General features: G+C 41.8%; 1 protein-coding gene across 1 annotated transcript in view; it reads right to left on the bottom strand.

The window, feature by feature from the left end:
* Positions 1-27,067, bottom strand: part of LOC124873256 (voltage-dependent R-type calcium channel subunit alpha-1E) — a 187,815-nt gene that overhangs the window by 86,530 nt on the left and 74,218 nt on the right. Inside the window, exons 4-5 of the mRNA XM_047373777.1 lie at positions 7,547-7,652; positions 7,301-7,440 (exon numbers count right to left, since the gene is read on the bottom strand). Coding sequence (XP_047229733.1) covers positions 7,301-7,440; positions 7,547-7,652 — 246 coding nt within the window. The remainder of the gene's footprint in view (positions 1-7,300; positions 7,441-7,546; positions 7,653-27,067) is intronic.

Here is a 27,067-nt window from a genome sequence, read left to right as displayed (position 1 = left end):
ATTGAGAAAGTGCCATCTGGTTTTTCACATCTCCCTCCCACTCACTCTCTCAGGCCATGTTGAAACTCTACGGAAGCTTGCTGAGGTAATCACTGCCTCCAGCATTGAGTAAGCAAACGCTTCCCATAATTACGCACGTTCGCTCATGATATGTAGTGAGTCAGGGGTATTCACTGAGGAAAGGTTTACAGGCTTTGTAATCTGAGCTAACAGTTTAGTAAAGTCTCCACAGGCAAAGATTTCAACACAACTGTTAAATTAGGCTTCCTAATTGTTTGAATAAAATGCTTTATGGGCTTTACAGATATGAGTACCTGGACCATTGTAGTGCATTGGATTTCAATAAACAGAAAGGTCAACAAATTCTAAAATGACAGTTCTGAGTACGTTTTGCAACTATTTACTACACAACATGAAAGAACTCAGCAGAAGAAAAGGTTGTAAAGAGTGCAACATGAATTTATCAGTATCTAGAGCCACAAAATGTTAATAGTCAACAGTTGTGGCTATACAAGAACATGGACAGCTAACCAGTCTAACATTTTTCTATAAAAATCTAAAGCACCTGCCACTTTTTTTTCTCTTGTCACTTATGTTGCTGTATTTAAAAACATGTTTCATATCGGCAGTCCTGTCAGGTAGAGTCAAAATCAGATATTTATATGCAGTGCACAAAAGGCTTTTTGTCACTGTTTTTCATTAAATCAGGCTAAATGTTTTCCTGTTTTAATTCAGTTAAAATTACCACATTTCTTTCTATTTGCTAAATGACAAAATTGGAAAAGTTTTTTTTTTAAGATTTGCTTTCAAATCAAGAAGTGTACATAAGTTTCCATAGCATTTTATAAAATTGTATTTTGAATTGTACAACATGTGTCAAGACACTTTGGGTATCTTTTCACAGTCTTCTCAAGATAGTTTGCTAGAATGTGACCCATTCCTCCTGAAAGAGCTCATGCAACTGATTCGGTCTGAGATCAAAGTTTTGTGATAACCACTTCAAAACATTGACTCTTTTGTCCTTTAGCCACCTATCTGACAGTATGCTTAGGGTCATTGTCCATTGGGAAAGCCCATGTCTGGCCATGCAAACTCCCCCGTTTTGTCTTCCAATGTCACAGTGGTCATTATGGTTAAACAGGTAAATTGTACTTTCATTAGACCACAGTGTCCAAATTTAAGGTATTCGTTTCTGGGTGCATTTGCAATTTGTAATGTGGATTGTTATGATGCTTTTGGAGTAATGGTTTTTTTCTTCTCCGAGTGGCCTATCAAAGCATTTCGCTTTGGATAATGACACTTTCTCATCAACTTCACCCAGCATCTTCACAAGGTCTTTTGCTTTTCTGATGGGGTTGCTTTGCATATTTTGCCTAAAATCACACCAACATTTAGTCATATTTAATGTCAGTCAGTGAGGGATAAAAGGTTGTATGTCTTTTCATTCATTGTACTGTATGTCAACATCTAGTTTTAATTGTGTATTAAATATGATTATCATAAAGATGCACCACCACTGCATCTATTGCATGCATATTGGTAAAAAATGTGAAATATGAAGTTACAGTATCTGTGTCAGGACAGAGTAAGTTACTTTGGCCTTGTAATCACAATCTAATTTTTTCTTTTTTATATACTTAATGATCTCCTGACCATTTCAGACGGAACGTTCAATGCTCGAGGCCTAGTCCAAGACTGCCTCAAGTTATTAGAAGAATTATTCATAAAATAAGGCCAGGTCCATCAACGGTTCATCAGCGCAGAAAAAGTGACTGCATAGTTGATCAGTTATAACTTAATCAGTTACATGCAGATAGAAAATTAAAGAAAATAATAACACCATTTAAAAGCATCCACCCCTTTTCTATACAAGCTTATTTTTTTGCAGCAGGATTACAGAAGGGCTAGTGGCCCTATCCAGTGGTTGGTGAAAGCCCGGGGAACACAAGACAGACAACCAGGCACTGACACAGTTACTTAGAGAAATGTACAGTAGCCAATTAATCCCAGATGCATGTTTTTGGATGGTGAGAGGAAAGCAGGGTACCTGGAGAGGACACACACATGTACGTGGAAAACAAACTGACTTGAAACAGAACGACAGAGCCAAAATTTGAACAGAGGAACTACTTGCAGTGAGTCAAAAGTGGAAACAACCATTTCCACTGTGAAGCCTTAATTCAACTCATGCTATTTTATGTATGTTACATAGCTAAAAATTGCTTCCTTGATGATTTTAGCAGGAATATAGTTTATGTACTTTTAACTTTTCTATAGAAATCAATTTAATAAATAATCTCTTTACTTTGTACAATGTGGAATTCATATAAAACTGAATTGTGAAAAACAGAATTTTAGGATAAGTTAGTTTGAAAAAAATTGAACCTATTTCATAAGGCCCATATAATGTATTAGTGTACTGTATTTCTTTACAGTATAATTGCTTTACAGCATTTTTAAATCAACAAATTTACCTTAATGTTTTTGTAATTAAGACAAGAAATACCAAAAGTATATTTCTTCCTCCACGAAAACAGCTCAGTTGAGGTGTAGGAGGTTGGCAAAGCTTCCCAATTACTGAGTGATCGACAGCCCTGATTATCTATCTAATAATATCAACAAGTGTCATCTAATCTAACAACTCACTAACTAATAACATTACAGACCTTGAATGATGGCCTGTAGGTGAGGTAATGTTTCCAAGTGCGTCAGTGTTGAATGAACTATGTGTGGGAGAAACACAAACCATTGGCCTTCATCTATCCTTGCTGGGGCCAAAATGATAATTTAGAGAGCAATCTATCAGGGGCTCACTTCATCATGCTGAATATTATTAAAAAGAAACCAGGAAGGCTATTTTATTCAGATCAAGCACGTCTCCTGCCTCATTCAAAATTGGTCGTTAAAATTCAGCACATGAAGGATTAGAATGGAACGGGCACCTTTGGGAGTTCATTGTTTGTGAGAGTGCATTTCATTGCGACTTCTTTGAATTAATAAAAAGAAATTGGAGAAATTTAAAAGTAACCTCAGAATGGTCTTTTAAAGATCTACAAGAAACAAAACAAATTAAAAAAGTTATTTCTGTCACCTTTGGGAAAGTCTCTAGGACTTTACTCCCTGTCGCCATTCAGGCAGGTGAGATTATAAATGCATTTGCATGCATCTGTATTTTAATTAGGCTGCTAATTTTGGCCACATTGTAATTTGGTGTGAGGCTGACTGTCCTCATCAGCTTGCATGACATCAGCATCAGCTGATCTACAGTAACTATGTGCAATCATTCTCTCACACTCTTCTTCCCTGAAAACACCTAATATCCCTTTTCTATCAAGCAGTGAGTGGAGCATCGTTAAGAAGGCTCAGCCTGTCTCATCAATAATTAAAGAGCCAGAATCATGTAGAATTCTCCAAGAACCTTTTCTCACTCCCTTTGTACTTATGAGCTGTGAACTGATTCATATTTCATCTGTGCATGTGTACAGGAGTCTCTACATGAGAAACAGAAAAAAAGAAAAAAACATAAGTCAAGGTTAATTTGCACTCTCATCAAGCTCCTCTTTTGCAGTAAAAAACATTTCCTCTTTCTGCTCCACCGGTGACGCACATACGTCTCCTAACAAAGTAATAGTTGTAAAATATCTTTAAGATAACATCATCCAGAACAACCTTGCTAAAGCTGACCACTTGTTGCTGATGGCCTGCTGTAGCATTGTAAGATGAGAGAATGAACACATGGTAGACTACAACTGTCTTGAGCATCTTCTTGCATAAACTAGGTGTAAAAAAAACAAAAAAGGTTTTTTTAAACACATTTCTAAGTGTTAGGTCGAAAACATGTGATGTGAAGACAGAAGTGAAGAAGGTTTCCATTCCTGTACTAGCAATGTATATCTAATAAAGTGACATGTGAATGTATTGTTCATAATAATATAAAGATAAACAATAATCTGTCAGTACAAATATGACACAAAAACAAGGTTCCAACACTGAAACATGTTCTTTTTGTGCTACCAGATGTCTGATCTTTAACTTTTTATTTAACTGAGCTCTGCCAGGTGGTAAATATTCAGCTACTTTAACTCAACCGTCATTATATACATTATATCCCAATCCCTCCATTCCTAAGAGACATTCATAGGGACTGTTGCTATCATCATTTTTATTTAACTCAGCCTTATAAAATAAAAACACACTAATTAGAATTCACACAACTGAACTAAACTGCAGAAAATATTGTTTTGGTTACAAAAAACTAAGCAAGATGCAATCTGTTGGGATTATGATTATTGATTAATTAATATTTATCAAGAATTATACTTAAAAATCATAATTTGAGAAAATAAATTTCTTAACCAAAAATCCTCATTTATGAATCGAAACCAGAGATGTCCTCTGGTGTTGTAATTGTGGCTCAAAGCCTTTGATAATTACATTTATTAAATTCTCGGTAATAGTTGGTAACTATTATTAGATGTCACTGTTTAATCAACCATTTCTGCTGAAACGTGGGGAACTTTAACCTTATTTTGACTGACAAATCATTCTTGCACAAAATAAACACAAACGCCTTCTCTTTATCTATGTGAATATTTATTAAATCAACAGCCCTGATACAACTCGCTCTTCCGATTCAATAATCTTCACCTAATCAAACATGCAAAGTTCTACTAACAAGAGTAAAATATCTAACCAAACAAAAAAAAACAAACAGCAGTGGGTGTGTATGGAATCAAACCAGCAGTTATGGCAAACAAGTGATAATGTGATGCTGAGCGAAGCTCGGGGAGGCCAATCCCCAAAGTATAGCTCAGCGGGACACAGGCAGTCATAAACTTCCTCCAAGCAAAGTTGTAAATCCAGAGGACAAAGGATCATAAACTTTTGGCGGCAAGCTAGTAAGGCACGAAGTTGAAGACAAAGAAAATGGTTGATTTTCACCATAGGCTTATTATAGGAGTCCAGTTTCACAGCGCACCTGCGCTTAGGTATTCGCACAGTAAAAACACAACTTGCGAGACTCGGCGGCCTCCGAAATTCAATAGTAGTCAAGTTTTAAAAAAAAGATTGCATGCCCATACAATTCAGAACACATTAGACTATAAGTGGCGAATCTAATCGTGCTAAAATCCTATTTCTACCCTGCCCAGATAAACCCAAGAACAATCTTCGTCCTATGGCCTCCTTGGCAAAAGGGGAAAATATGATCTGACCATCAGTAGTCGACTGCAACAAAACAAGAGTGGCAATCCGTCTCCTTGAAACCTCTGTGAGGGTTTTTTCTTCTGTTACGTGTTAAACTCACGTCTTCGATCGGTAAAGTGAAATTTCTGGCCTTCTTATTCCAGAAACTTCTTTCATGAATTTGTCACTGGCCAACGGGGAGAATAAATGAAAGTCCATGTGGGACTAATTTTCCAGAATGCTGCTTCAGTTGCGTGGTAACCGCGTATCGGTCTCAAGCTGAAAGCAATGGTGGGCCGTCTCATACTCTGTTATATAGTTGACTGTGGTCTCAGAGCTGTGAGGCCCCCGTCCTATCAGCTGCAGTGCCCGCTGGGATTTGTAGTAGCGGACTATACTGGGATACAAAATGGCCGAAAATGCCGGAAGGCCTGGTGGCGTCCAGCAATGTCCAAATGGTCCAATATTCAGCAAAACATGGTCCAACAAGTCCAATGACAATAATGAGAGATGCAGCTGTTTAAGTATTTTCAAGAACAATTAAGTCACAGTAATGGTCATATTTTAGGTAAAAAATAGCCGATGATGCATGATGTTCACCTAAATGGACAGATGCTAAGTGCTTAAGTAGAATGCAACTGGATGTCTTCTCTTGTTTCTTGAAGATGTTTCACCTCTCATCCAAAAGATTTCTTCACTTCTAACCATGGTTGGAAGGAACAGGCTTAGAAGTTCTAGTCAGAACTTAGAAGAGTCACAATGTCTTCAAAAACAAGAGAAGAAAAAAATATATATATTCTATAAAAATATAAACACCCTTCAAAAATTACAAAGGGCATTGTAGATCTTATATTGTTTTATTTTTGTCAAACCTGTGCCATATCAGTATATCCAGCATTGTATAATGGCTTGGGTGCAGGCATGAATCTGGCACTGATAAAATATTTATTGGTGGAGCGTCTACATAATTTCATGGCCTAAAATTATGGTGGAAATTAGACTCGGTCAGGTGCAGCTGTTCAAAATAAGCACGTTCTCATTCCTCTCCATCCACAGGGAAAAAAGAAATGCTGGTTTTAGTGATAACAGCTTCAATACAAAATTCTGATGACATGGTGTTGTATGTATAATGTCAGTGTTATCAATATTTTAAAAAAGCATACATAAGCGCAAATAATGTCTTTTTATGGCTTTATGTAACGTCTTCATTTTCTTTCACAGATATTCTGTTGTACAAATATGCTTTTCGTATTGTTTAACTTCAAGGAAAAACTGCTTCCTGTTTTACTTCCAATAAGCGTTTTATGTTTTCACATATATTGATGATTTTAGATTTAGATTTTTTTTTTTCAAAGATTTTTTCAGCCCTGGTGGCCTTTATTGACAGTTAACAGATAGGAACTGGGCAGGGAGGGAAGGGGGAAAGAATGCCGCCATGGTCTCAAATTCAGAAATCAAACCCAGGACAGCTGCATTGAGGACTAAAACTTTTGTATACGCACCCACTCTAGCACTACACCACGAAGTGCCCTGAGATACATGTTTTTACTGCATATACACCAGTGCACATGGAAAATTTGGTTGGTTAGTGAAACACGACAATACGTTTTGAACAGAGCCTAGACTCAGTTACACAGAAAGGAATAATCCTTGTTATGTTGTTTGTCTTTGATAATCTTACCTGCCATTCTGAGAAGTTAACATTGCTCCCCTTTCTGGTGCTGCCACATTGAAATTATGTTTTTGTGAATGTGCACTTTCAAATGACACAATCATCCTCTTTGATTTTTTACCATGTGTAAAACTATAGCAGTCACAGCATTCCTCATGGCGCTAATCTTAAACTAAACAATCCTTCAATATAGTTTATCTACAGAATAAAGTTAAATAAATTCTGCTTCCTGAGTACTGGGACACTAAATGAACATAACAGTTAAATAAGTTGTTGCTTATCACAATGACAATTGGCATTTAAAAAGAGACAGATATTGGGTTTTACTGTTCTTTCATAGCATCTCTCAGAATAAGCATTATTTTGGATTCAAAATGCTAATCCCATTTCACAGATTATCATATCATCAACCACACACATGCACAAAACTATTGATGGACTCACCCACTGAGGACCACAATAAAATCCATGACGTTCCAGCCATTCCTGAGGTAGGAACCTTTATGAAATACAAAACCCAGAGCGATGACCTTTATCCCGGCCTCTAAACAGAACATCCCTATGAAGTAAGGCTCTGTCTTCTCCTGTTGGTGTAAAACAATAAAACGTCAGGTAAATTGTTAGCGTACAGGACAGCAGAATACTTAAGGCTTCTGTCTGTGTTTTAGTTTCCATGTCTGAGTGTCTCACCAGTCTCTTGGACATGGGGGTTTTGTCCTCGCCAGGAAGGTGCTGCTCCAGAGCCAAGACTATACAGTTAGCAATGATGGTAGCAAGGATCATGTACTCAAATGGAGTGAAAGATTAAAGTTAAGGAGCTCAGTGTTGGATGATGACCAAATTCTGTTTAAGCAAGGTAATATAAAGACTGACAAAAACAATAAAAAAAAATTTTTTAAGTAGCAAAACGTTTCATTTAATAGAGCAGGGGTCTCAAACTCTAGCCCTCGAGGGGTGGTGTCCTGCTACTTCTAGATACATTCCTGGTACAACACATCTAAATCAAAAGGCTGAATTACCTACTCAGCATGCAATCAAGTTCTACAGACTCATGCTGATAACCAAAATTCTTTGTTGTGGCAGAATCATAAACACTTACCATAACAAGTGAGGCCTACAGTGTTAGACGTTCTGGGCTATTTAGTGACCTTCTGGATGAGTTGTTGATGAGCTCTTATATTAGGTTTGGTGAGCTGGCCACGGTTAAAAATGATCACCACTATACCATGTTTTTTCTTCTTTTTTTTTACAGTGTCCTGTCCGGCGGAGTAGCGTTCAGAATTATTGTCTGAGTGCCAAGAAAAACCCCAACAGATTTACTTTCACAAGTGGAGCATTACAGCTAATGCTTTAAAGCTCTGCCTGATATTTATAAAAAGAATCTTTATAAGAAACTGCTTTTGAATTATTTCAATTGTTATGGACACAGAAATGAAAAGGAAAATAATAAGAGGCACGAAAGAGAGAAAGGTGGGGCAAAAAGGAAAAGGGGAGAGAAGGAGAAAAGAATGGAGGAAAGAAAGAAGGATGAAGAGAATACAAGATAACACCCTGCTTGCTTCTACACCTGCAGAAATGTTCATATTACCAGCTTTTTTACCAAAAAGTGCACGGTACTTATCAATGCAAGATGTACTTACTTAGTTGTAAATGAGGCTCAATATAGAACATTTGTGTATCTGTTAACACCTGAATCTAAACACCTGTGGGTCTGAGTGTGAGCGTGCTTGTATATACAAGGTTTCTCCAAAAAAATATGCAATGGTGAGTGTGAGGAACCACAGACCTGCCCAACTGGACCTGGGACAGATACAGAGGACAACTGAGCTACAGACATCCAAAGGCTCCCCAGAGCTCAGAACCCCTGGAGAACCACATCCGGGACTACCGCAACCTTCCCAGAGAAGAGCAGGGGAAAGTCCCAGTGGAACCACCCAGCAGCCACAGTGCAGAAGCCCCAGGGAGCTGCAGCGATGAGCCCACAGGCCCCGCCGGGAGCCGTCTATGCCCGAGCAGATCAAGCCATGGGCCGAGAGACCCGAGACCCCACGACATATCACTCTCCAAACAGAGGCCCAGGGCTCCAGGCCCCGGCAAGCAGCCACCGAGAGTGAGCCAGCACACACCAAAGCATCTAGCCCCGGACACAGAGAACTACAACTACACCGGCGGGCAGAGACATGAACCACCGGCAGGTAGTGTGGCTTGGAGGAAATAGGCCCCACATTTGATGGGGGGCCTAAACTGATCCAGGAGAGGGAGCAGCCCAAGACCCAACCTGACACAAAAAACAGGCACCACAGTCACAATCATACATTCCCACCCTCATGCGTGCACATTAAACATTCACACCCATGCACCCAACATAAAGACAAACAACAATGGACGTTGTACGTCACTCACACTCCCCATACATACTCTATACTCCCAACTCTAGGTGCCGATACCCCATAAGGACAATCAGCCCACGGACCCAGGAGGTGGTCCCCTTCCCTCTGGGGGTGGCAGGGGTGGAGACAGGCAGACTGCCACAGCACCTGAACCTGGTCCGGGCTAGCCCGGGCTCGTGCCTAAACCTGAGCGACCCCGGCCCGGAAATAACAGCCAGCAGAGCAGCACACCGCCAAGGCTGCCCAATCATTTGGCCAGCGGCAGCAGCCCCAGCCCATCAGTTCGTGAGAGGGAAACATGCACCAGCTGGGTAACCGGGCTGGGCAGGCCAACCACTCGAAGCCAAACACATCTCCACCAGCCGCCCCAGTGCAGGCCACCGCCCCACCCACCCGACCACCAACCATAGCTTGGCCCCCGGCCAGGGGCAAGACCCACAGAAGGAAGCATTGGAGGAAGGCCACCACAGCACGCCAAGGACCGGTCACCCCGCCAACCACACCACCTTCCTGCACCACACACCCAGCCGCACCAAGCAGGCTGGCCAGCCCTTCCACCAAAGCGAAGCCACATCTGAATCAACACTGCACACTGCCCGGCCAAGACCCCCTCACCGGAGCCCGGTGCCCCCCCAACCAACAGATTGGGCACCGAAGCCAGGGACCAAGATCCATGGATCCCAACAGAGCCAAAAAGCCAGCCCCAGCACCAGACAACCCCCAAGACCCGAACCCCAAACCCAGCCCAGATCCTGCTCCCTCTCCCGGCCTCCGACCCCAGACAGCAAACAGCAAACGGGGGTGTGAAAAGACCCCAAGCCTACCTCCGCCCGCTCAAATGTGGTGTTGCTGCCATGGGACCGCAGAGATGGAAAACCCTTGCGACACTCCAATGACACACCTGCACCCCAAGGTCCTACATGAGTGGTAGTGTAATGGAGTGGGCAGAGGGATGTGTATGGGGATGGGAAGGGAAGGGAAGGACTGGGGGGCAAAATGCTCTCCCAGGGAGCCAGCTCCCCAGCTGACCCAAATATGCACCCCCGTTCGCCGAGTTCCAACAAAGGACGGAGGCATAGGCACATTCAGTGGGCAAAAGGCTCAGGACAGGCTAGGGCCGAATTTATATTTGGCAGAAGTATGCGATTTTCTTCGGTTTCCTGCAACATTCTTTGGAATGTTGGAGCCAAAATATTCCAGAATTCTTTGTAGAACTCTGTTGGGAATCCATCTGGGCCTGCTAATTTAGGAAGTGTTACTTTATCCAGAAAGTGATCAATGTCGTTATCTAAATGGTCTATCTGTGGTGAATATAAAGTTTAGTAGAAATCTCTGAAAGTGCTGTTTATTCTTTCAGGATTATAAACTGTATTCCTGTAGAGTCTTAAACAGCAAATATAGTTGTTTTTTCTTTATTTATTTTTAGGTTAGCTAAAAAGCTACCTGATTTATTGCCATTTTCAAAGTTTTCTATTCGAAGTCTTTGCACTAAGAATTGGCTTTTTTTGTCAATAATTTCGTTTAATTCTAGTTTGGCTTTACGTAGTTTGCTAAGCATTTCCTCTTCCCAGGAAGCTTCAAACAGTTTAATTGTTTCTTCTAATTCCTGAATATGTCTGTTTTCTTTTTTCTTCTTATGTGATGAGAATGAGATTATTTTACCTCTCATCGCTGCTTTCCCTGCCTCCCAGAGAACAGATGTTGATGTCCCTGGGAGGTCATTAAACTCCAAATATGAAGTCCACTCTTCTTTAAAATATTTGATAAATTCTTCATCCTTAAGCAATTATGTATTAAACCTCCAGTTTTTGCTTTGTCGGTTTTCTTTCTTATTTACTAGAGTTAAGGAGACGGGAGCATGATCGCTGACAGCTATAGGGTGTATTTTAGTGTCTGAAATGTAAGTCAACAACGAGCTGCTGACTAACAAATAATCCAGACGAGAGTAAGAGTGATGGACAAGTGAGATTAAAGTATATTCCCTGTGATTAGGGTGAAGAGATCGCCATGCATCGCAAAGTCCGTAATCACTCATTTACGTTTTACTATATTTATTGATTGCCAACTGCACCGAATCCCTATTGTGCTCAGCCTGTCTAATTCTTCATTTTGACCAAAGTTGAGATCGCCCCCAAGAAGAAGTGAGCAATTCAAGTGTTTAGACAGGGTTCCATGTTTTTTCAATTTTTGGATAATGGCTCTCATTGTGGATTCCTGGCATCTGAAAGCCTTAAAATGGCTTGTAACCCTCACCACAATGATTGATGTGAGTTCCTTTGTTTCCCATCTGGTATCAATTTTCTTTAGCTTGGGGCATGATGAGTGGCTTTTTGAAATATTTAAGCCTACCTCGTGTTGGTATACAGATGGTTTTAAGTTATCAAAAATAATCAACCTGGTGAATTATAAGTCTTGGGACTGAGAGGCAACAAGAAACAGCTTGTATCGCATCTGGGATCAGCTGTAACACAACAGGTATGGAAATAGAGAAAAAAAGAGAACTTATTAAAGCGGGATGAGAGAGTGGCCCTGAAATATAATCGTATAAACAGGGTCACTCTTACTGACACATTATGCTGTACTGGTTATTGATTGAAATCTAGCTCCTCTTTGTCTAATGCTTAGTGTGGGCACTTCCCTCTCACCTGGTTATGTGCAGAAGGCAGTTTAAACCTGCACAGAGGAGATGGAGAGCCAAAGACAGAAGGAAGCAGAGATTAGAGAGAGGAAGTGATAAGCAGGAGAAGTACGCTGATCACTGAAAGAGAAGATGATGTTATATAGAGAGAAAGATGCTTGTGAAACAGCATGGTGAGGAGGAGGCGAGTGACAGATCGATATTGTGTTGGCAGTTTTATCCAGCGGGGTCACTCAAGAACAAATGAGTGATGAGAAGTTAAATAAACAGAGCAAACACAATACTCCTACAAGCCTGTAGGGGCTCTGAGATAAACCAGGGCTGCACCTCAGATTGGCTGTTGGGAGAACAAAACCACAGTAAACAACATTAACAAGAAAATAAGTGTGAAAATAGCCCCAATGACCTGCTATTGTATAAATTCTCATGTGGAAGGTATCTTTGATCTTTCTGCTACACAAGCTCATTTTAAGAAGCTATTTGAATTAGCTATTCACTCCAACACAACAAACCACAGAGCAGGAGTAAGAGAAAGATGAAGGAAGGGGAAAGGAAAGTGAGGAAATGAAGATGGAAAGACAGGGGAGGAAGGTATCCAAGCAACAGGATCCTCTTCCAGCAACTGAAAGTCAGTGTTACAAAACTGTTACAGGGCAGCTGAAGCATGTGTGTGGAGGTATCTTATGTGCTGACACAAAGAAGCTACGCTTTGACACCATGCACCAGGCTAAAAATCAGAACTTGCTAAGTATTGGTGAAAAATAAATTACAAAACCACCACCAACACAATCCAGGGGCTTCTGACTTTGTCCAAAATAGAACAAATAAGAGATTTCAGTTATAACCCGTTATCTTCGGCTAAATCCATTTAAATGATGCAGAGTTGTTTTAGCTTGTGATGGAGATAAAGAAAACAATTTAATTATCTATGTATTAAAGATAATACACAGTCATATAGGAGATGATTCCTAACCAATTTTGGAGGAGGAAGCCAGCTGACTGAGCTGAACAAGGAAGTACACATTTAATGTGCTGGGCTTGAATACTCAATCTGGGCAGGAAAGCTGCTATCAAGGCACAGCTTGGATCTGACCTGCACTACACCACTGCTTTTTGTTGCTAATGTTTGTACCTTAGATAACAAGATTATTCTCAGCTAGATGTATACAAGTGCACCCACAGGTAAGAGTGTGCAGTGTTTTTGTTTTTGACCATCTTCATGCCATAGCATTATATCATGTGGCATTATAATACTATATCACTGAAGATAGCGGAGACTACCAAAATCAACAATTTCTTCACATAAAGGCTTAGCCCTTAAAGAGCTTTGGATGCCAAAATACATTTCTAAACATATTTTTATCAGTTTGCACAATTTTGCCAACTTGTGTTAAGCACAACTGACATTTAATAACTACATTGACATACTACAGGCTTAAATTACATTGTCCCTAATACTCTTTTACCTAATTAATAAAAGAGTATTCACATTTAACAAATAAACAATACCAAAGGTTTGGACACACCTTCTCATTCAAAGAGTTGTCTTTATTTTCATGACTATGAATATTGTAGCTTCACACTGAAGGCATCAAAACTATGAATTAACACATGTGTAAATTATATACTGAACACAAAAGTGTGAAATACTGAAAATATGTCTTATATTCTAGGTTCTTCAAAGTAATCACCTTTTGCTTTGATTACTGCTCCGCACACTCTTGGTATTCTGTTGATGAGCTTCAAGAGGTAGTCACCTGAAATGGTTTTCCAACAGTCTTGAAGGAGTTCCCAGAGGTGCTTAGCACTTGTTGGCCCTTTTGCCTTTACTCTGCGGTCCAGCTCACCCCAAACCATCTCGATTGGGTTCAGGTCCGGTGACTGTGGAGGCCAGGTCATCTGGCGCAGCACCCCATCACTCTCCTTCTTGGTCAAATAGCCCTTACACAGCCTGGAGGTGTGTTTGGGGTCATTGTCCTGTTGAAAAATAAATGATGGTCCAACTAAATGCAAACCGGATTGAATAGAATGCCGCTGCAAGATGCTGTGGTAGTCTCCTCTTAACAGTTGTTCTAGAGATGTGTCTGCTGCTAGAACTCTGTGTGGCATTGACCTGTTCTCTAATCTGAGCTGCAGTTAACCTGCAATTTCTGAGGCTGGTGACTCGGATGAACTTATCATCCGCAGCAGAGGTGACTCTTAGTCTTCCTTTCCTGGGGCGGTCCATGTGAGCTAGTTTCTTTGTAGCGCTTGATGGTTTTTGCCACTGCACTTGGGGACACTTTCAAAGTTTTCCCAATTGTTCGGACTGACTGACCATCTTTTCTTAAAGTAATAATGGCCACTCGTTTTTCTTTACTTAGCTGCTTTTTTCTTTCCATAATACAAATTCTAACAGTCTATTCAGTAGGACTATCAGCTGTGTACTGTATCCACCTCCTGCACAACACAACTGATGGTCCCAACCCCATTTATAAGGCTTGAAATCCCACTTATTAAACCTGACAGGGCACACCTGTGAAGTGAAAACCATTTCAGGTGACTACCTCTTGAAGCTCATCAACAGAATGCCAAGAGTGTACGTAGCAGTAATCAAAGGAAAATGTGGCTACTTTAAAGAACCTAGAATATAAGACATATTTTCTGTTGTTTCACATTTTTTTGTTCAGTATATAATTCCACATGTGTTAATTCATAGTTGTGATGCCTTCAGTGTGAAGCTACAATATTCATAGTCATGAAAATAAAGAAAATTCTTTGAATGAGAAGGTGTGTCCAAACTTTTGGTCTGTACTGTATATATATACATATGTATGTATATATATATATATATATATATATATATATATATATACTGTCTTTTGTGTTTGTTTTTTTACAAAAGAGGAAGACAATAGAGGTTTATTTTATTTATCCAATAAAATGTTTCTCTGGGACAGTTTTTATCCTCTGTATCTCCTCTAAATTCCTCAAGGCTCCATATTAGATCCCATTTTACTCTGTTTGTACCATCTACCTCTGGAGTCCATTACCTAGAAATACAATATAGCATTCCATTTCTATGCGGATGACGTTCAGGTTTATCTTTCTGTTATGATTTTGGCTCGTCTGCCTGCTCTGCTCTCACTCATGCAATCAACTCATCTGCTTCACCTGTCTGCTGCTGCGTAATCACCGTCATGCCACACACCTGTGGAGCTGCAGTTATACACATATATATATTGGGTTCCCTGTCTCTGGCTGTGATACTTCCATTAAAATCTAGCGGATCCCAGTCAGGAAAGAGCTTCTCAAGTCATAATGCATTAACATTTTGCCAGTAGTGCAAGAAGTTATCAGGTTTCTTGAGTAGCATTAAAACAAATCCTTTGAAAATATAACAGCGTTGCACATATAGGCCACATGACCACTGCTCTCTTTCCGAATTCCAGCACATTTCACTAAGTGAGCTAACTACCAGATGCACTTTAGTAATTACTTAAATACTCGTCAAGGCATGAAAATAGAAATGTAAAAATCTAAGCAAAGAAATCCTAGATTGTATACAACAGTTAATTCTCAAATACCCTCATAACTATAATTAAGGAGAGAGTGCTCCTTAGTATGTAACCTTGATTAATGAAAATGAGTACTACGCCGTGCATTATGCTTATTTATGATTAGCAAAATTCACAGGACTCCCCAGAAATCTTTTTTTTTCAAGAAAAGCAGTCCAATTTATTCATTATTACAGTAATTATATTTTCAAAATGTTTTAATGCTACGTCTATAATGTATTGACCTTATATTCTTGGCAAAATGTTATTACATTATTCTCTCAAAAACTAAACTATTGGAAAGTTATGATGTTATTGGCTTTAACGTGTAAAGTTACCACATTTATGATGTATGCTATTGACCATTATTACATGATACAAACATGTAGTAGACCTACATTTGTAGTGTTCTTTTTAAAAAAGAACATAGATAGACAGTTACACTTAGATAGAAGTGTAACTGATAGGCCCATTTCTCTTCCTTAATTTTTGCATTATGACTAATCATTGAAAAAGATTTGTTAACTTTTCCATCAGTTACAAGTGTCTCATCAGCCTTCTTGTTGTTCTGTTCTGGGTGTCAGCTGATGGGCAATATTGGTCGTGATTTGTCTACCAGCTTCAGGAGAGAGGCGTCTCGTGAGCCTTCTGAGTCACAATGACGCTGGCACTCTGCCTCGACTCCTCAAACATGCGTGTAAAAATAGATGCAGAGACAAGAGTGTGATGCCCTGTGCATCTGTGAACACGCTGAAGCACAGATTGGATCCAAACCCCAGTGATTATTGTTATTACACAGACGTGAAAATCAAAATGAAGCAAAAGCATCTGTGCCTGGCTTATTGGAATTCTGTAAAAGATCTGAGTCTTGTGTCGGAGTATAAACTTGAGCCAGCATTGGATAAAAATATACAGAAGACTTGTAATTCTGTTTAAAAAAAAAGAGTACAATTTAAATTTGAACTGAACTGGCTGAAATATTTAGAGATATTATGATATATAATATAATTATATGATATTAAAATATATATGTTAAGGTTTTGTCTCTATTGTCTAACTATAGAAAGCCACTTAAAAACTAATTTAATACCCTTATTTTTTTGAGAAATGCTTACATGTTGATGTCTAGTCTTATTTATCTCTGAGAAAGGAAATTACAGTTAAAAACACAACAGAATGCATAAAAAAAGGGTTTTCCAACTGAGAAAAAAGTTCAAACATCCTTCCCTCTTAATAGTTAGTTTTATCATTTGTGGTTAAAATAACTTCTTGTAGCCATTCACTAGTCCCTGACATCAGTCCAAGGAAAGCTTGTCCCACTCCTCCATGTGACATGTTTGAGGAGTTTCTTGCATGTATAGCCTATGATAAGTAATCCCAATGAGACCAAGATCAGGGATTTGACACGAGCCAGGATTTTCCATTTCTTAATTCTCAACCTGCCATGGTGGATTTACATGTATGTTTTAGGTCATTGTCATGTTGCAGTCCAGTTTAACCACAGCTTTATTTTTGTACAGATGGTCTCACACTTTATTTGAGCTCCATCTGATATACAGTAGAATTCATGGTGGATTGTATGATGGTTGGCTGGGAAGGTCCTGTGGGAACAATGCATCCCCAAAGCATCCACTTCCAGCATTATGCTTCACAGTGTATATAAGGTTCTTTTCATGGGATGCTGTATTTGGATTATACTGAACATATCCCCTGTTTTGGTGTCCATATAATTAAATGTTAGACTCAGCTGTCAATAGAACATTACTCCAGAAGTCCTGGTCTTTGTGAGTTCTCTCTGGCAAATTCGAGACTTGATTTTTCACATAGAGAACAGGCTTCCACATTGCATACCTCTCATGAGAGTTAAGCTTGTGCAGTCTTTTTCTGAGAGTGAAAACATGCACTTTTACATAAACCCTAGCTAGAATCTGCTAAAGATCCTGTGATGACATTTTATGGTTTTCTAAACTTCTTTTAGCATCTTGCCGTCTACATTCAGGGTGAAGTTTCTTGAATGACCAGACATGGGCATGTTGGCAGCTGTTTTCAATAACCATTTTTGTACAGTAGAATGGATAATTTGAAATTCTATTTAGACCCTTTTAATGCCCTACTAGACTCATAAGTTGCTACATGTTTCTTTTTGGAGCCCTCAAGTAGCCTTATTCAATCTGTTAACTCTCACTTAATCAGTACTGACCTAAAATTAATAAAGTAAAAAAACACAAACAAAGGGAGAAAACATCAAGATAAAAAAAAAAAGCCTCACATAAGAAATAGAGTATACATATTTCACACTGGTTGTCAAATTCCATATAAAAGCTTCAAATAATATCAGGATTTTATATAGTTGGGGGTTTGTGTCCTCTTTTTGGATGTGGGGTCACCGACATTTGTGATGGTAGAGCTGAGCTGGTTGGTGTTTCTCCCTAGGCTGTTATTGCAGTGGTGTGGCGGTGGCCGCCATCCCCGGGTGCGTGCAGCCGGCCAGGGACCTCTTGTTGGGTGAGTTTGTCCTGTCTTGGTGCGGGGTCAGGGGGTCCGTTCTGACCAATGTGGTCGGTAGTATCTGCTCTGTTTTGCTTGTGAGCGGATTCTGGGGTGGTGTTGCGTGATGTGTGGTGAAGGGCAGGATGCGGCGGGGTTGCTTGGAGTGGGGTTGTGTGTGGAGCATGGCGTGGGGCTTTCCGGAGCATGTGTTCGATATCTGGGTCCTGGTTGGGGGTGGCTCTGTGGGGATATTTATGTTGGGGTTCATGGAGGTGGGGGGTTCATGGGGTTGAAAACGGAATTCATTGGGGGGTTGGGACTGTTTCATCCTGGGACGGCTCTGGTTGGCGGGCTCGTTTGGACCAGGTAGAGCCCTCTTTTGTACGTGGCCCCCTCTCTGGATGGGTTCGTTGGGGGCCGTGATCAGAGCGGGGGGTCGGGGTCTAGGCTGGTGCCGGACAGTGACTGGTGTCTCTGCCCGCTGGTGTATTGGTGGTTCTCGGTGTCCGGGGCTGGGTGCTTTGGTGTTTGCCGGCTCACTCCTGGTGGCTGCTTGCCGGGGCCTGGCACCCTGGCTTTGTCAGGCCTCTGCTTGGGGGGCGATGTGCCCCGGGATCTTGTGTCTCTGGGTCCATGGCCGGATCTGCTCTGTCGTAGACGGCTGCTGGTGGGGCCTGAGGGCATGTCGTTGCAGCTCCCTGGAGTTTCTGCACTGCGGCTGCTGGGTGGTTCCCCTGGAGCTCTTCTCTGCTCTTCTCTGGGGGGGTTGCGGTAGTCCCAGCGGTGGTCTTCCCGGGGTTCCCCTGGTCTGGAGGGCCTTTGGATGTCTGTGGCTCAGATCTCCCCTGTGTCTGTCTCAGGTCCAGGGGGGCAGGTCTAAGGCTCCTCATACTCGCTATTGTATATTTTTATGGAGAAACCTTATATAGACAAGAGTGCTCACACTTACACCCACAGGTGTTTAGCTTCAGGTGTTAACAGATACACAGATGTTATATATTAAGCCGCAGTTACCACCAAATACATCTTGCATTCATTAGTACCATGCACTTTTTGGTAACGATGATGTTATTATATATGTTTCTGCCGGTGTAGAAGCAGTCTTCTAGGGTGTTATCTTGTATTTTCTTCACCCTTCTTTCTCTCCTCTATTGTTTTGTCCTTCTCTCCCTTTTTGCCCCACCTCTCTCTCTTTTATTGCCTCGTTTTTTTCCTTTTTTTTTCTGTCTCTGTGTCCATTGCTATTGAAATAATCCCAATACGGTTTCATACAAAGTTTTTTATAAATATCAAGCGGAGCATTATAGCGAGCCGTAAAGTGAAAGTAAATCTGTTAGTCTTCTTCTTGGCTCTTCTTCTTGGCTGTCAGACAACAATTCTGAGGTCTCTCTGTCAATTCAGGTCTCTGACTGTCGTTTCGGCCTACAGGCCAAGCAGTAATGCAGAGTACCCGGCCTTCTTGGCGTCCCTGTCAGGGGTGATGTATAGTGCCCCTCCCAGGGGTTTCATTATTCTGCTGGGGGACTTCAATGCCCACGTGGGACCGACATTGAAACCTGGAGAGGCGCGATTGGGAGGAATGGCCTCTCCGATCTGAATCCGAGTGATGTTTCATGGATTGTCCATAATGGACACCATGTTCAAGCATAAGGGTGTTCATCAGTGTCCTTGGCACCAGGACACCCTAGGCAGAAATGTCCATGATCGACTGTCGTCGTGTCTCCAGAACTCCGGCCGCATGTTTAGGACACTCGGATGAAGAGAGGGGCAGAGCTGTCCGCTGATCACTACCTGGTGGTGAGTTGGATCCACTGGAAGAGGGGAAATCTGGACAGACTTGGCAGGCCCAAGCATATAGTATTCAACTCCCACCTCCAGGAGAGCTTTGACCAGATTCCGGGGGAGGTTGGAGACATAGAGTCCAAGTGGGCTATGTTCTCCGTGTCTAATGTCGATGCTGCCGCCTGTAGCTGTGGCTGTAAGGTCTGCGGTGCCTGTCGCGGCGGCAATCCCCGAACATGGTGGTGGACACTGGCAGTAAGGGATGTTGTCCAGCTGAAGAAGGACTCCTATCGGCTGTGGTTGGCTTGTGGGACTCCTGAGGCGGCTGACGGGTATGGGGAGGCCAAGCATGCCGCGGCCCAGGCTGTGGCAGAGGTAAACCTCGGGCCTGGGAGTAGTTTGATGAGGCAATGGAGAAGGACTACCTGTTGGCCTCGAAGCAATTCTGGTTAACCGTCCGGCGCCTCAGGAGGGGGAACCTGTTCTTTGCCAACACTGTTTACAGTGGGTGTGGGGAGCTGCTGACCTCGACTGGGGACATTATCGGGTGGTGGAAGGTGTACTTCGAGAATCTCCTAACCCATCTTGCCATCATGTATTCCCTGGTGAAAGGAGAGGCTGGGGATTCGGGGTTGGACTCTTTCATCACCCAGGCTGAAGTCACCGAGGTGGTTAAAAAGCTCCACGGTGGCAGGGTTTCGGAGGTCGATGAGATCCACCCTGAGTACCTCAAGTGTGTGGATGTTGTGGGGCTGTCATGGTTGACACGCCTCTTCAACATTGCGTGGTGGTTGGGGACTGTGCCTCTGGATTGGCCAACCAGGGCAGTGGTCCCCCTTCATAAAAGGGGTGATCGAAGGATGTGTTCCAACTATAGAGGGATCACACTTCTCAGGCTTCCTTGGTATGGCCTATGCCAGGGTATTGGGGAGGGAAGTCTGGCTGATGGTCGAACCTCGGCTTCAGGAGGAGTAGTGTGGTTTTTGTCCCAGCCGTGGAACACTGGACCAGCTCTACACCCTCTAGAGGGTGATGCCCTGTGGGGGGTTCTCCAGGAGTACGGAGTCTGGGACCCTTTATTAGGGGCCATTTGGTCTGTGTACAAGCAGAGCAGGAGTTTGGTCTGCATTGCCAGCACTAAGTCGGACCTATTCCCGATGCATATTGGACTCCGGCAGGGCTGCCCTTTGTTACCGGTCCTGTTCATGACTTTCATGGACAGGATTTCTAGGCGCAGCCAAGGGCCGGTGGGGATCTGGTTTGTGGACGAGTGGAATTCGTCTCTTCTTTTTGCAGATGGCGTGGTCTTGCTGGCCCCCTATAGCCAAGACCTACAGCATGTACTGGGGCGGTTCGCAGCCAAGTGTGAAGCGGCTGGGATGAAGATCAGCTCCTCCAAGTCCGAGGCAATGGTTCTCGACTGGAAAAGGGTGGCTTGTCCTCTTCAGGTTGGAGGGGAGTTCTTGCCTCAAGTGAAGGAGTACAAGTATCTTGGGGTCATGTTCACGAGTGAGGGGAGTGTAATGAAAAATTATTTTATTAGTGTTCTAAAGTGCTATGACCTTTAGTTTACCTCTCTCCTCTCTGACCTCAGTGTTTTGTTACCCTAGAGGAATTGGTCTGTAAATTCATTATCAGGAGGTTTATGGTTAACACTCCCTGAAGTGTATGCCTCAAGGGATGGTAGATGGGTGCCCTCATAAATAACTTTGTTACCTCTGACCCGAGGTGGGGTCTAGAGGACCATGTCTCCAAACTCTTTTAAGTTGAGGTAACACCCACATACTGTTTAAATACTGTCTGTAAACTGTGCTCTGCTTAACTGACCTGCTCAGTGACAGAGACATCCAAACGCTGCAACGCCTTTGAATAAAACTTTATAAGATAAAGTCCGGTTTTTCTCTTTTAATTGAGTTGACTTCTCTCACTTTGATAAGAAAAATCCACCACAGGAGAATGGAGTGGGAGATTGACAGATGGATCTGTGTGGCTGCCGCAATAATGGGGATGCTGTGCCGGTCCGTTGTGGTCAATTTACCGGTTGGTCTATGTTCCTACCCTCACCTATGGCTGTGAACTTTGGGTCATGACTGAAAGAACGAGATGCTGGATACAAGCACCTGAAATTAGCTTACTCTGTAGTGTGGCCCGGCACTCCCTTAGAGATAGGGTGAGGAGCTCGTCCATCCCGGAGGGGCTCAGAGAGGGGCTCCACATTGAGAGCAGCCAGTTGAGGTGGCTTGGGCATCTAAAGCGGATGCCTCCTTGACGCCTCCCTTGGGAGGTGCTCCAAGCACGTCCCACCGGGAGAAGGCCCAGGGGACGGCCCAAGACATGCTGGAGGGACAATCATGATTATATGCATGATGCTGGTGTCCACTAGGTGGCAAGCCTGAGTTTGTGTCAATGCATAAACGTGATCTAATAGAGTAAGTGTGTGATAGGGGACACCTGTAAAGGGATTTGTTAAATGCTATGGCAGAGCTACCTTAATAAATGGACCTAAGTATCAGAAAATGACTGGTTCTTGTCAAACATAACATGGTGTCAGGAGTGGGGCTTAGAAGCTCATTATGGATTTGAAACTGCCTGAGAGCTTGAAGCTGGTAGGAAACATGGATGAAAATTGGCATGCCTTCAAACAACGCTTCCAACTATATCTCACAGCAATGGGTCTAGAGACGAAGCCGGATGCCAGGAAGGTAGCCATGTTGCTGACCATAGCGGGACCACAGGCTTTGGAGGTCTATAACACATTCGTGTTCGATGATCCAGAAGACAGTGAAAAGTAGGAGTGGTGTCCTGCAAGAGAAAGCTGCATGCACAGGCTGCACAGACACAGCAGTTGCAGGAGGACGGTGTCATCAACTGCAATCAGTGTGGTTCACGACATAAACTGCAACAATTTCCTGTCTATGGTGAGCAGTGTCTAAAGTGCCGTGGAAAGAGTCACTTTGCGAAACAATGCTTTAAGGGTAAAGAAAAGAAGAGGAATTATGTAAACTTAGTGGATGAAACTGACGTAAGTGATACATTCTTTATCGGCATTGTGAACTGTGAAGATGAGTTAAATTAGTCGAAAGTACAGTATATGAGCAGATAAAGGGATCATTCCTTTACTGATAAGCGAAACTACAGTTAGCATCAGATTGGACACAGGGGCTAAAGCAAATCTCATAAGCATGTCAGATATAAAAGAAATGCAGGAAAAACCTTACATAAAAGAACCAAAGTCTGGCCTGACAGACTATAATGGTCAACCTATTGAGTGCATTGGCACATGCCAGCTGAGTGTGACAGTCAAAGGAACAAAACATCTTGTGCTCTTCTCAGTAGTGAATGAGGATCGTGCGTCACTTTTAGGTGATAAATCTTGTGAGGAACTTGGACTAGTGAAAAGAGTGTATCATATCAACACTGAACTGAATGAACTTAATGACTCAGTGGATGCAGTGCTTCAAAATTCTGAAGATGTCTTCAAAGGATTAGGTGTCTTACCCTGTACATACTCAGCCAGTTGTGCATGCTGCAAGTCATATTCCAGCACCACTGCGAGAGGGGTTGAAAAAAAGAGTTGGATAGAATGACAATGTTGGGAGTTATTTGGAAGGTGGAAGTGCCCACAGATTGGGTTAATTCCATAGTGGTGACAAAGAAGAAGAATGGAGAGTTAAGGATATGCATGGATCCGAAAGACCTAAATGAGATCATCATGTGAGAACATTATCAGATACCTACTCGTGAAGAAATAATCAGTGAAATAGCTAGAGCAAGTTATTTTACCAAGTTATTTTACAAGGATTTTGGCAAGTAAAACTTGATGAAAACAGTACTAAATATTGTACCTTCAACACACCATTTGGAAGATACCTCTTTCTCAGACTTCCCTTTGGAATAAAATCGGCTCCTGAAATATTTCATAGAGTGATGGAACAGATTATTTAGGGTTTGGAAGGAGTGCGAGTCTACATTGATGACATCATCATCCTGGGATCAACAGCTCAAGAACACAATGACAGACTGAAAAGGGTCATGGAGTGCATTCAGAAGAATGGATTGAAACTTAAAAGGAGTAAATGTGCGTTTGGAGTTAAAGAGATCTTGTTTCTTGGAGATAAGCTGTCTGCTCAAGGTGTTAGACCAGCTGAGGATAAAATAAATGCAATCTTGAAAATGCTACCTCCTGTGGACAAGACAGGTGTTTTGCGCATTATGGGAATGATCAATTACATTGGCAAATTTATTCCCAATCTGAGTGCAAAGATCACAAACATTCACAGACTCGTATACAATGACAGCCAGTTCCAGTGGACAGAAGTGCATGAACAAGAGTGGAAGGAACTAAAAATGTTTTTGACCACTCAGCCAGTGCTTAACTTCTATGATCCTACGAAGAAAATAAAACTGTCCACAGATGCTTCGAAAGATGGATTAGGAGCAGTTCTTCTTCAGGCTGAGGATGACCAATGGAAACCAGTGGCTTATGCATCCTGAGCCATGACAAAAGCTCAATGCAGATATGCCCAGATAGAAAAAGAATGCTTTGGACTGACTTACAGACTGGAATGATTTCATAGTTATGTGTATGGACTTTCATCATTTGTTGTGGAAACAGATCATCGACCATTGGTTACCATCATTAAAAATAATCTGAATGAAATATCACCGAGGATTCAGAGATCGATGATGAAGATGCAGAGGTATGACTTCACACTGATTTATGCTCCAGGAAAACATCTGATTCTTGCTGATGCTCTGTTGAGAGCACCTACAGACAATGGAGTGAGTTCAACTGATGAAGATGTTCAGTGCCATGCAAACATGGCGTCTACTGTGTTGCCAGTGTCAGATGAAAAGTTGAGACAGATAGTTGAGGCAACAGCAAAGGATACCGAATTACAGCTTGTCATACAGAACATGGATGAAGAATGGCCAATAGGTTCATGTTCACAGTTTTTCAATGTCAGAACAGACCTAAGTGTTGTGGATGGACTGTTACTGAAAAACAACAGAATTGTGATTCCACAGGTGTTAAGACAGGACATTCTGCAGCATACTCATGAGGGTCATCTAGGTATTGAAAAATGTAAAAGAAGAGCTAGAGAATCAGTCTTTTGGCCAGGACTTAACAAAGATATTGAGACATTAATAAGCAAATGTGAAACATGTCAAAAATATAGATGCCAACAGAGCAGGGAGCCTATGATAATGGCTGATATTCCTACATCACAATGGCTAAAAGTGGGAATGGATTTATTTCATTTCAAAGATAAAGACTATTTAGTGATCATTAATTACTACTCAAACTATCCTGAGATGGCTCTGTTAATATGTCATCTAGTTGTGTCATAACACATGTGAAATCAATCTTTGCTAGACATGGTATTCCACATACTGTTGTTAGTGATAATGGACCATGTTTTACTAGCAGAGAATGGCAGACGTTTTCAGAACAATATGATTTTTTACATGTAAAATCAAGTCCACATTATGCACAATCAAATGGTAAAGCAGAGAAAGGAGTTCAGATTCTAAAGCAACTTCTGAAGAAAACTGCAGATAGTAATTCTGACCCATACTTGGCTTTACTAAGCTACAGATCATCCCCATTACAATGTGGATTTTCACCTGCTGACCTTTTAATGAATCAAAAGATTCGTACAACTTTCCCAAATTATTGGAGTAACAAACTAGGAGAGAATAGACCATCAAAGCTAGAGTACAAGTTACGAAAGCAGAATGTGAAGCATAAGCATATTATGACAGATCAGCTAAGATTCTACCCACACTGTCATACAAAGACACAGTCAGGAATTAGAATGAGGAGGGATGGAATACCAAAGCAACTATTCTGCAGGAAGTAGCTCCATGTTTATTTGAGTTGAAAACTGAAGATGGACAAGTTCTGAGACATAACCGCCGCAGTTTGTTGAAAATTCCATTACAAACTGATGAGTCAAGTGAAGGTGCTGAGGACTCTCAGACGACTTCTGCAACTGAAACACACTGTGACAAGGACATTAGTAGAGACAACTGTGCTAAGAAGATCTACTAATCTACTAGAGTCGTGAAGAAACCTGATAGACTACACTTATGAGTGCTCGAAAAAAAATGTATTAAGATGTTTCAATTTTGTAATTTTCGCATTGATTGTATGTATGTGAAAAGATTAAGGTAGCTTTATTGTAGCTATGTTGTGTTTTGCTCTTTCTGCTACATGTGCAGGATGTCTTGTGACAGGAGTCTTTACACATCAGTCTTACTTTAAAAAAAAAGGGGGATGTCATGATTATGTGCATGATGCTGGTGTCCACTAGGTGGCAAGCCTGAGTTTGTGTGAATGCATAAACGTGATGTATAGACAATAGAGTAAGTGTGTGATAGGGGACACCTGTAAAGGGATTTGTTTGATATGCTATGGCAGAGCTGCCTTAATAAATGGACCTGAGTATCAGAAGACGACTGGTTCTTGTCAAATATAACAAAGACTATGTCTTTTGGCAGGCCTGGGAACGCCTTGGGCTCACCACGGAGGAGCTGTCTGAGGAGAGGGAGGTCTGGGTGTCTCTACTGAGTCTGCTGCCCCCGCAACCCAGTCCAGGTGTTAGGTGTTACGTCGATTCGCGTTTCCCCATCAGATACGGTTTCCCCAGCGTCTCCTTGCCGCTCACGCGGCAAAAAAGGCGCGTGCTTGTTGCAGGCTCGGAACCGTCGCGCTGTGCTCGCACCACAGGGGACCTACGGTAACCCTGAAAGCTCAAATGTCGTGTTTCGAAGAAGTCGATATACATTTGTTTAGCTAGTGTGTTGTTATTAGATAAACTAATATATCATCATTTTACAGATAGATAGATAGATAGATAGATATAACGACACATATTTATATACACACACAGACGTGTATATATATATATATATAGAGAGAGAGAGACTACAGATATCTATACTGTTGTGATCCTATATGGTCCTATAAATGTACTATAAACCCCGTCAGATTCCCCCTGCATAAAACAGGGGAAACGATATCTGACGGTCCTATAAACTCCATCAGATACCGTTCCCCCTGTGCAAGTTTTTAACCTGTTTTACAGTTTTTTGTTGTCCGATGAGCTAACCCCTGCCTCCTACTTCCCTTTTCTCAGAGGATTGCTCAGTCCAGCACTCCATCCAGCGGGGCTGGACTTCCCTAAACCTGAAAGGTCTTACTAAGCAAATTTACTGAAAGATCTGTTTACGTCACGATGGCTGATTGGAGTGGACCCCAGAATGCAGACGGACAGGCAGTGTAACGGTAAGTAAAAAGTCTTTATTTTAAGCCAGAAAACAAAACTCACTTTCATGAGGAGGCAGGAACAAACAAACAAACAGGTAAAAC

The sequence above is a fragment of the Girardinichthys multiradiatus genome, chromosome 9 (genome assembly GCF_021462225.1).
Source record: "Girardinichthys multiradiatus isolate DD_20200921_A chromosome 9, DD_fGirMul_XY1, whole genome shotgun sequence".
Lineage (NCBI taxonomy): Eukaryota > Metazoa > Chordata > Actinopteri > Cyprinodontiformes > Goodeidae > Girardinichthys > Girardinichthys multiradiatus.
This window is presented reverse-complemented; position numbering and strand designations above follow the sequence as displayed.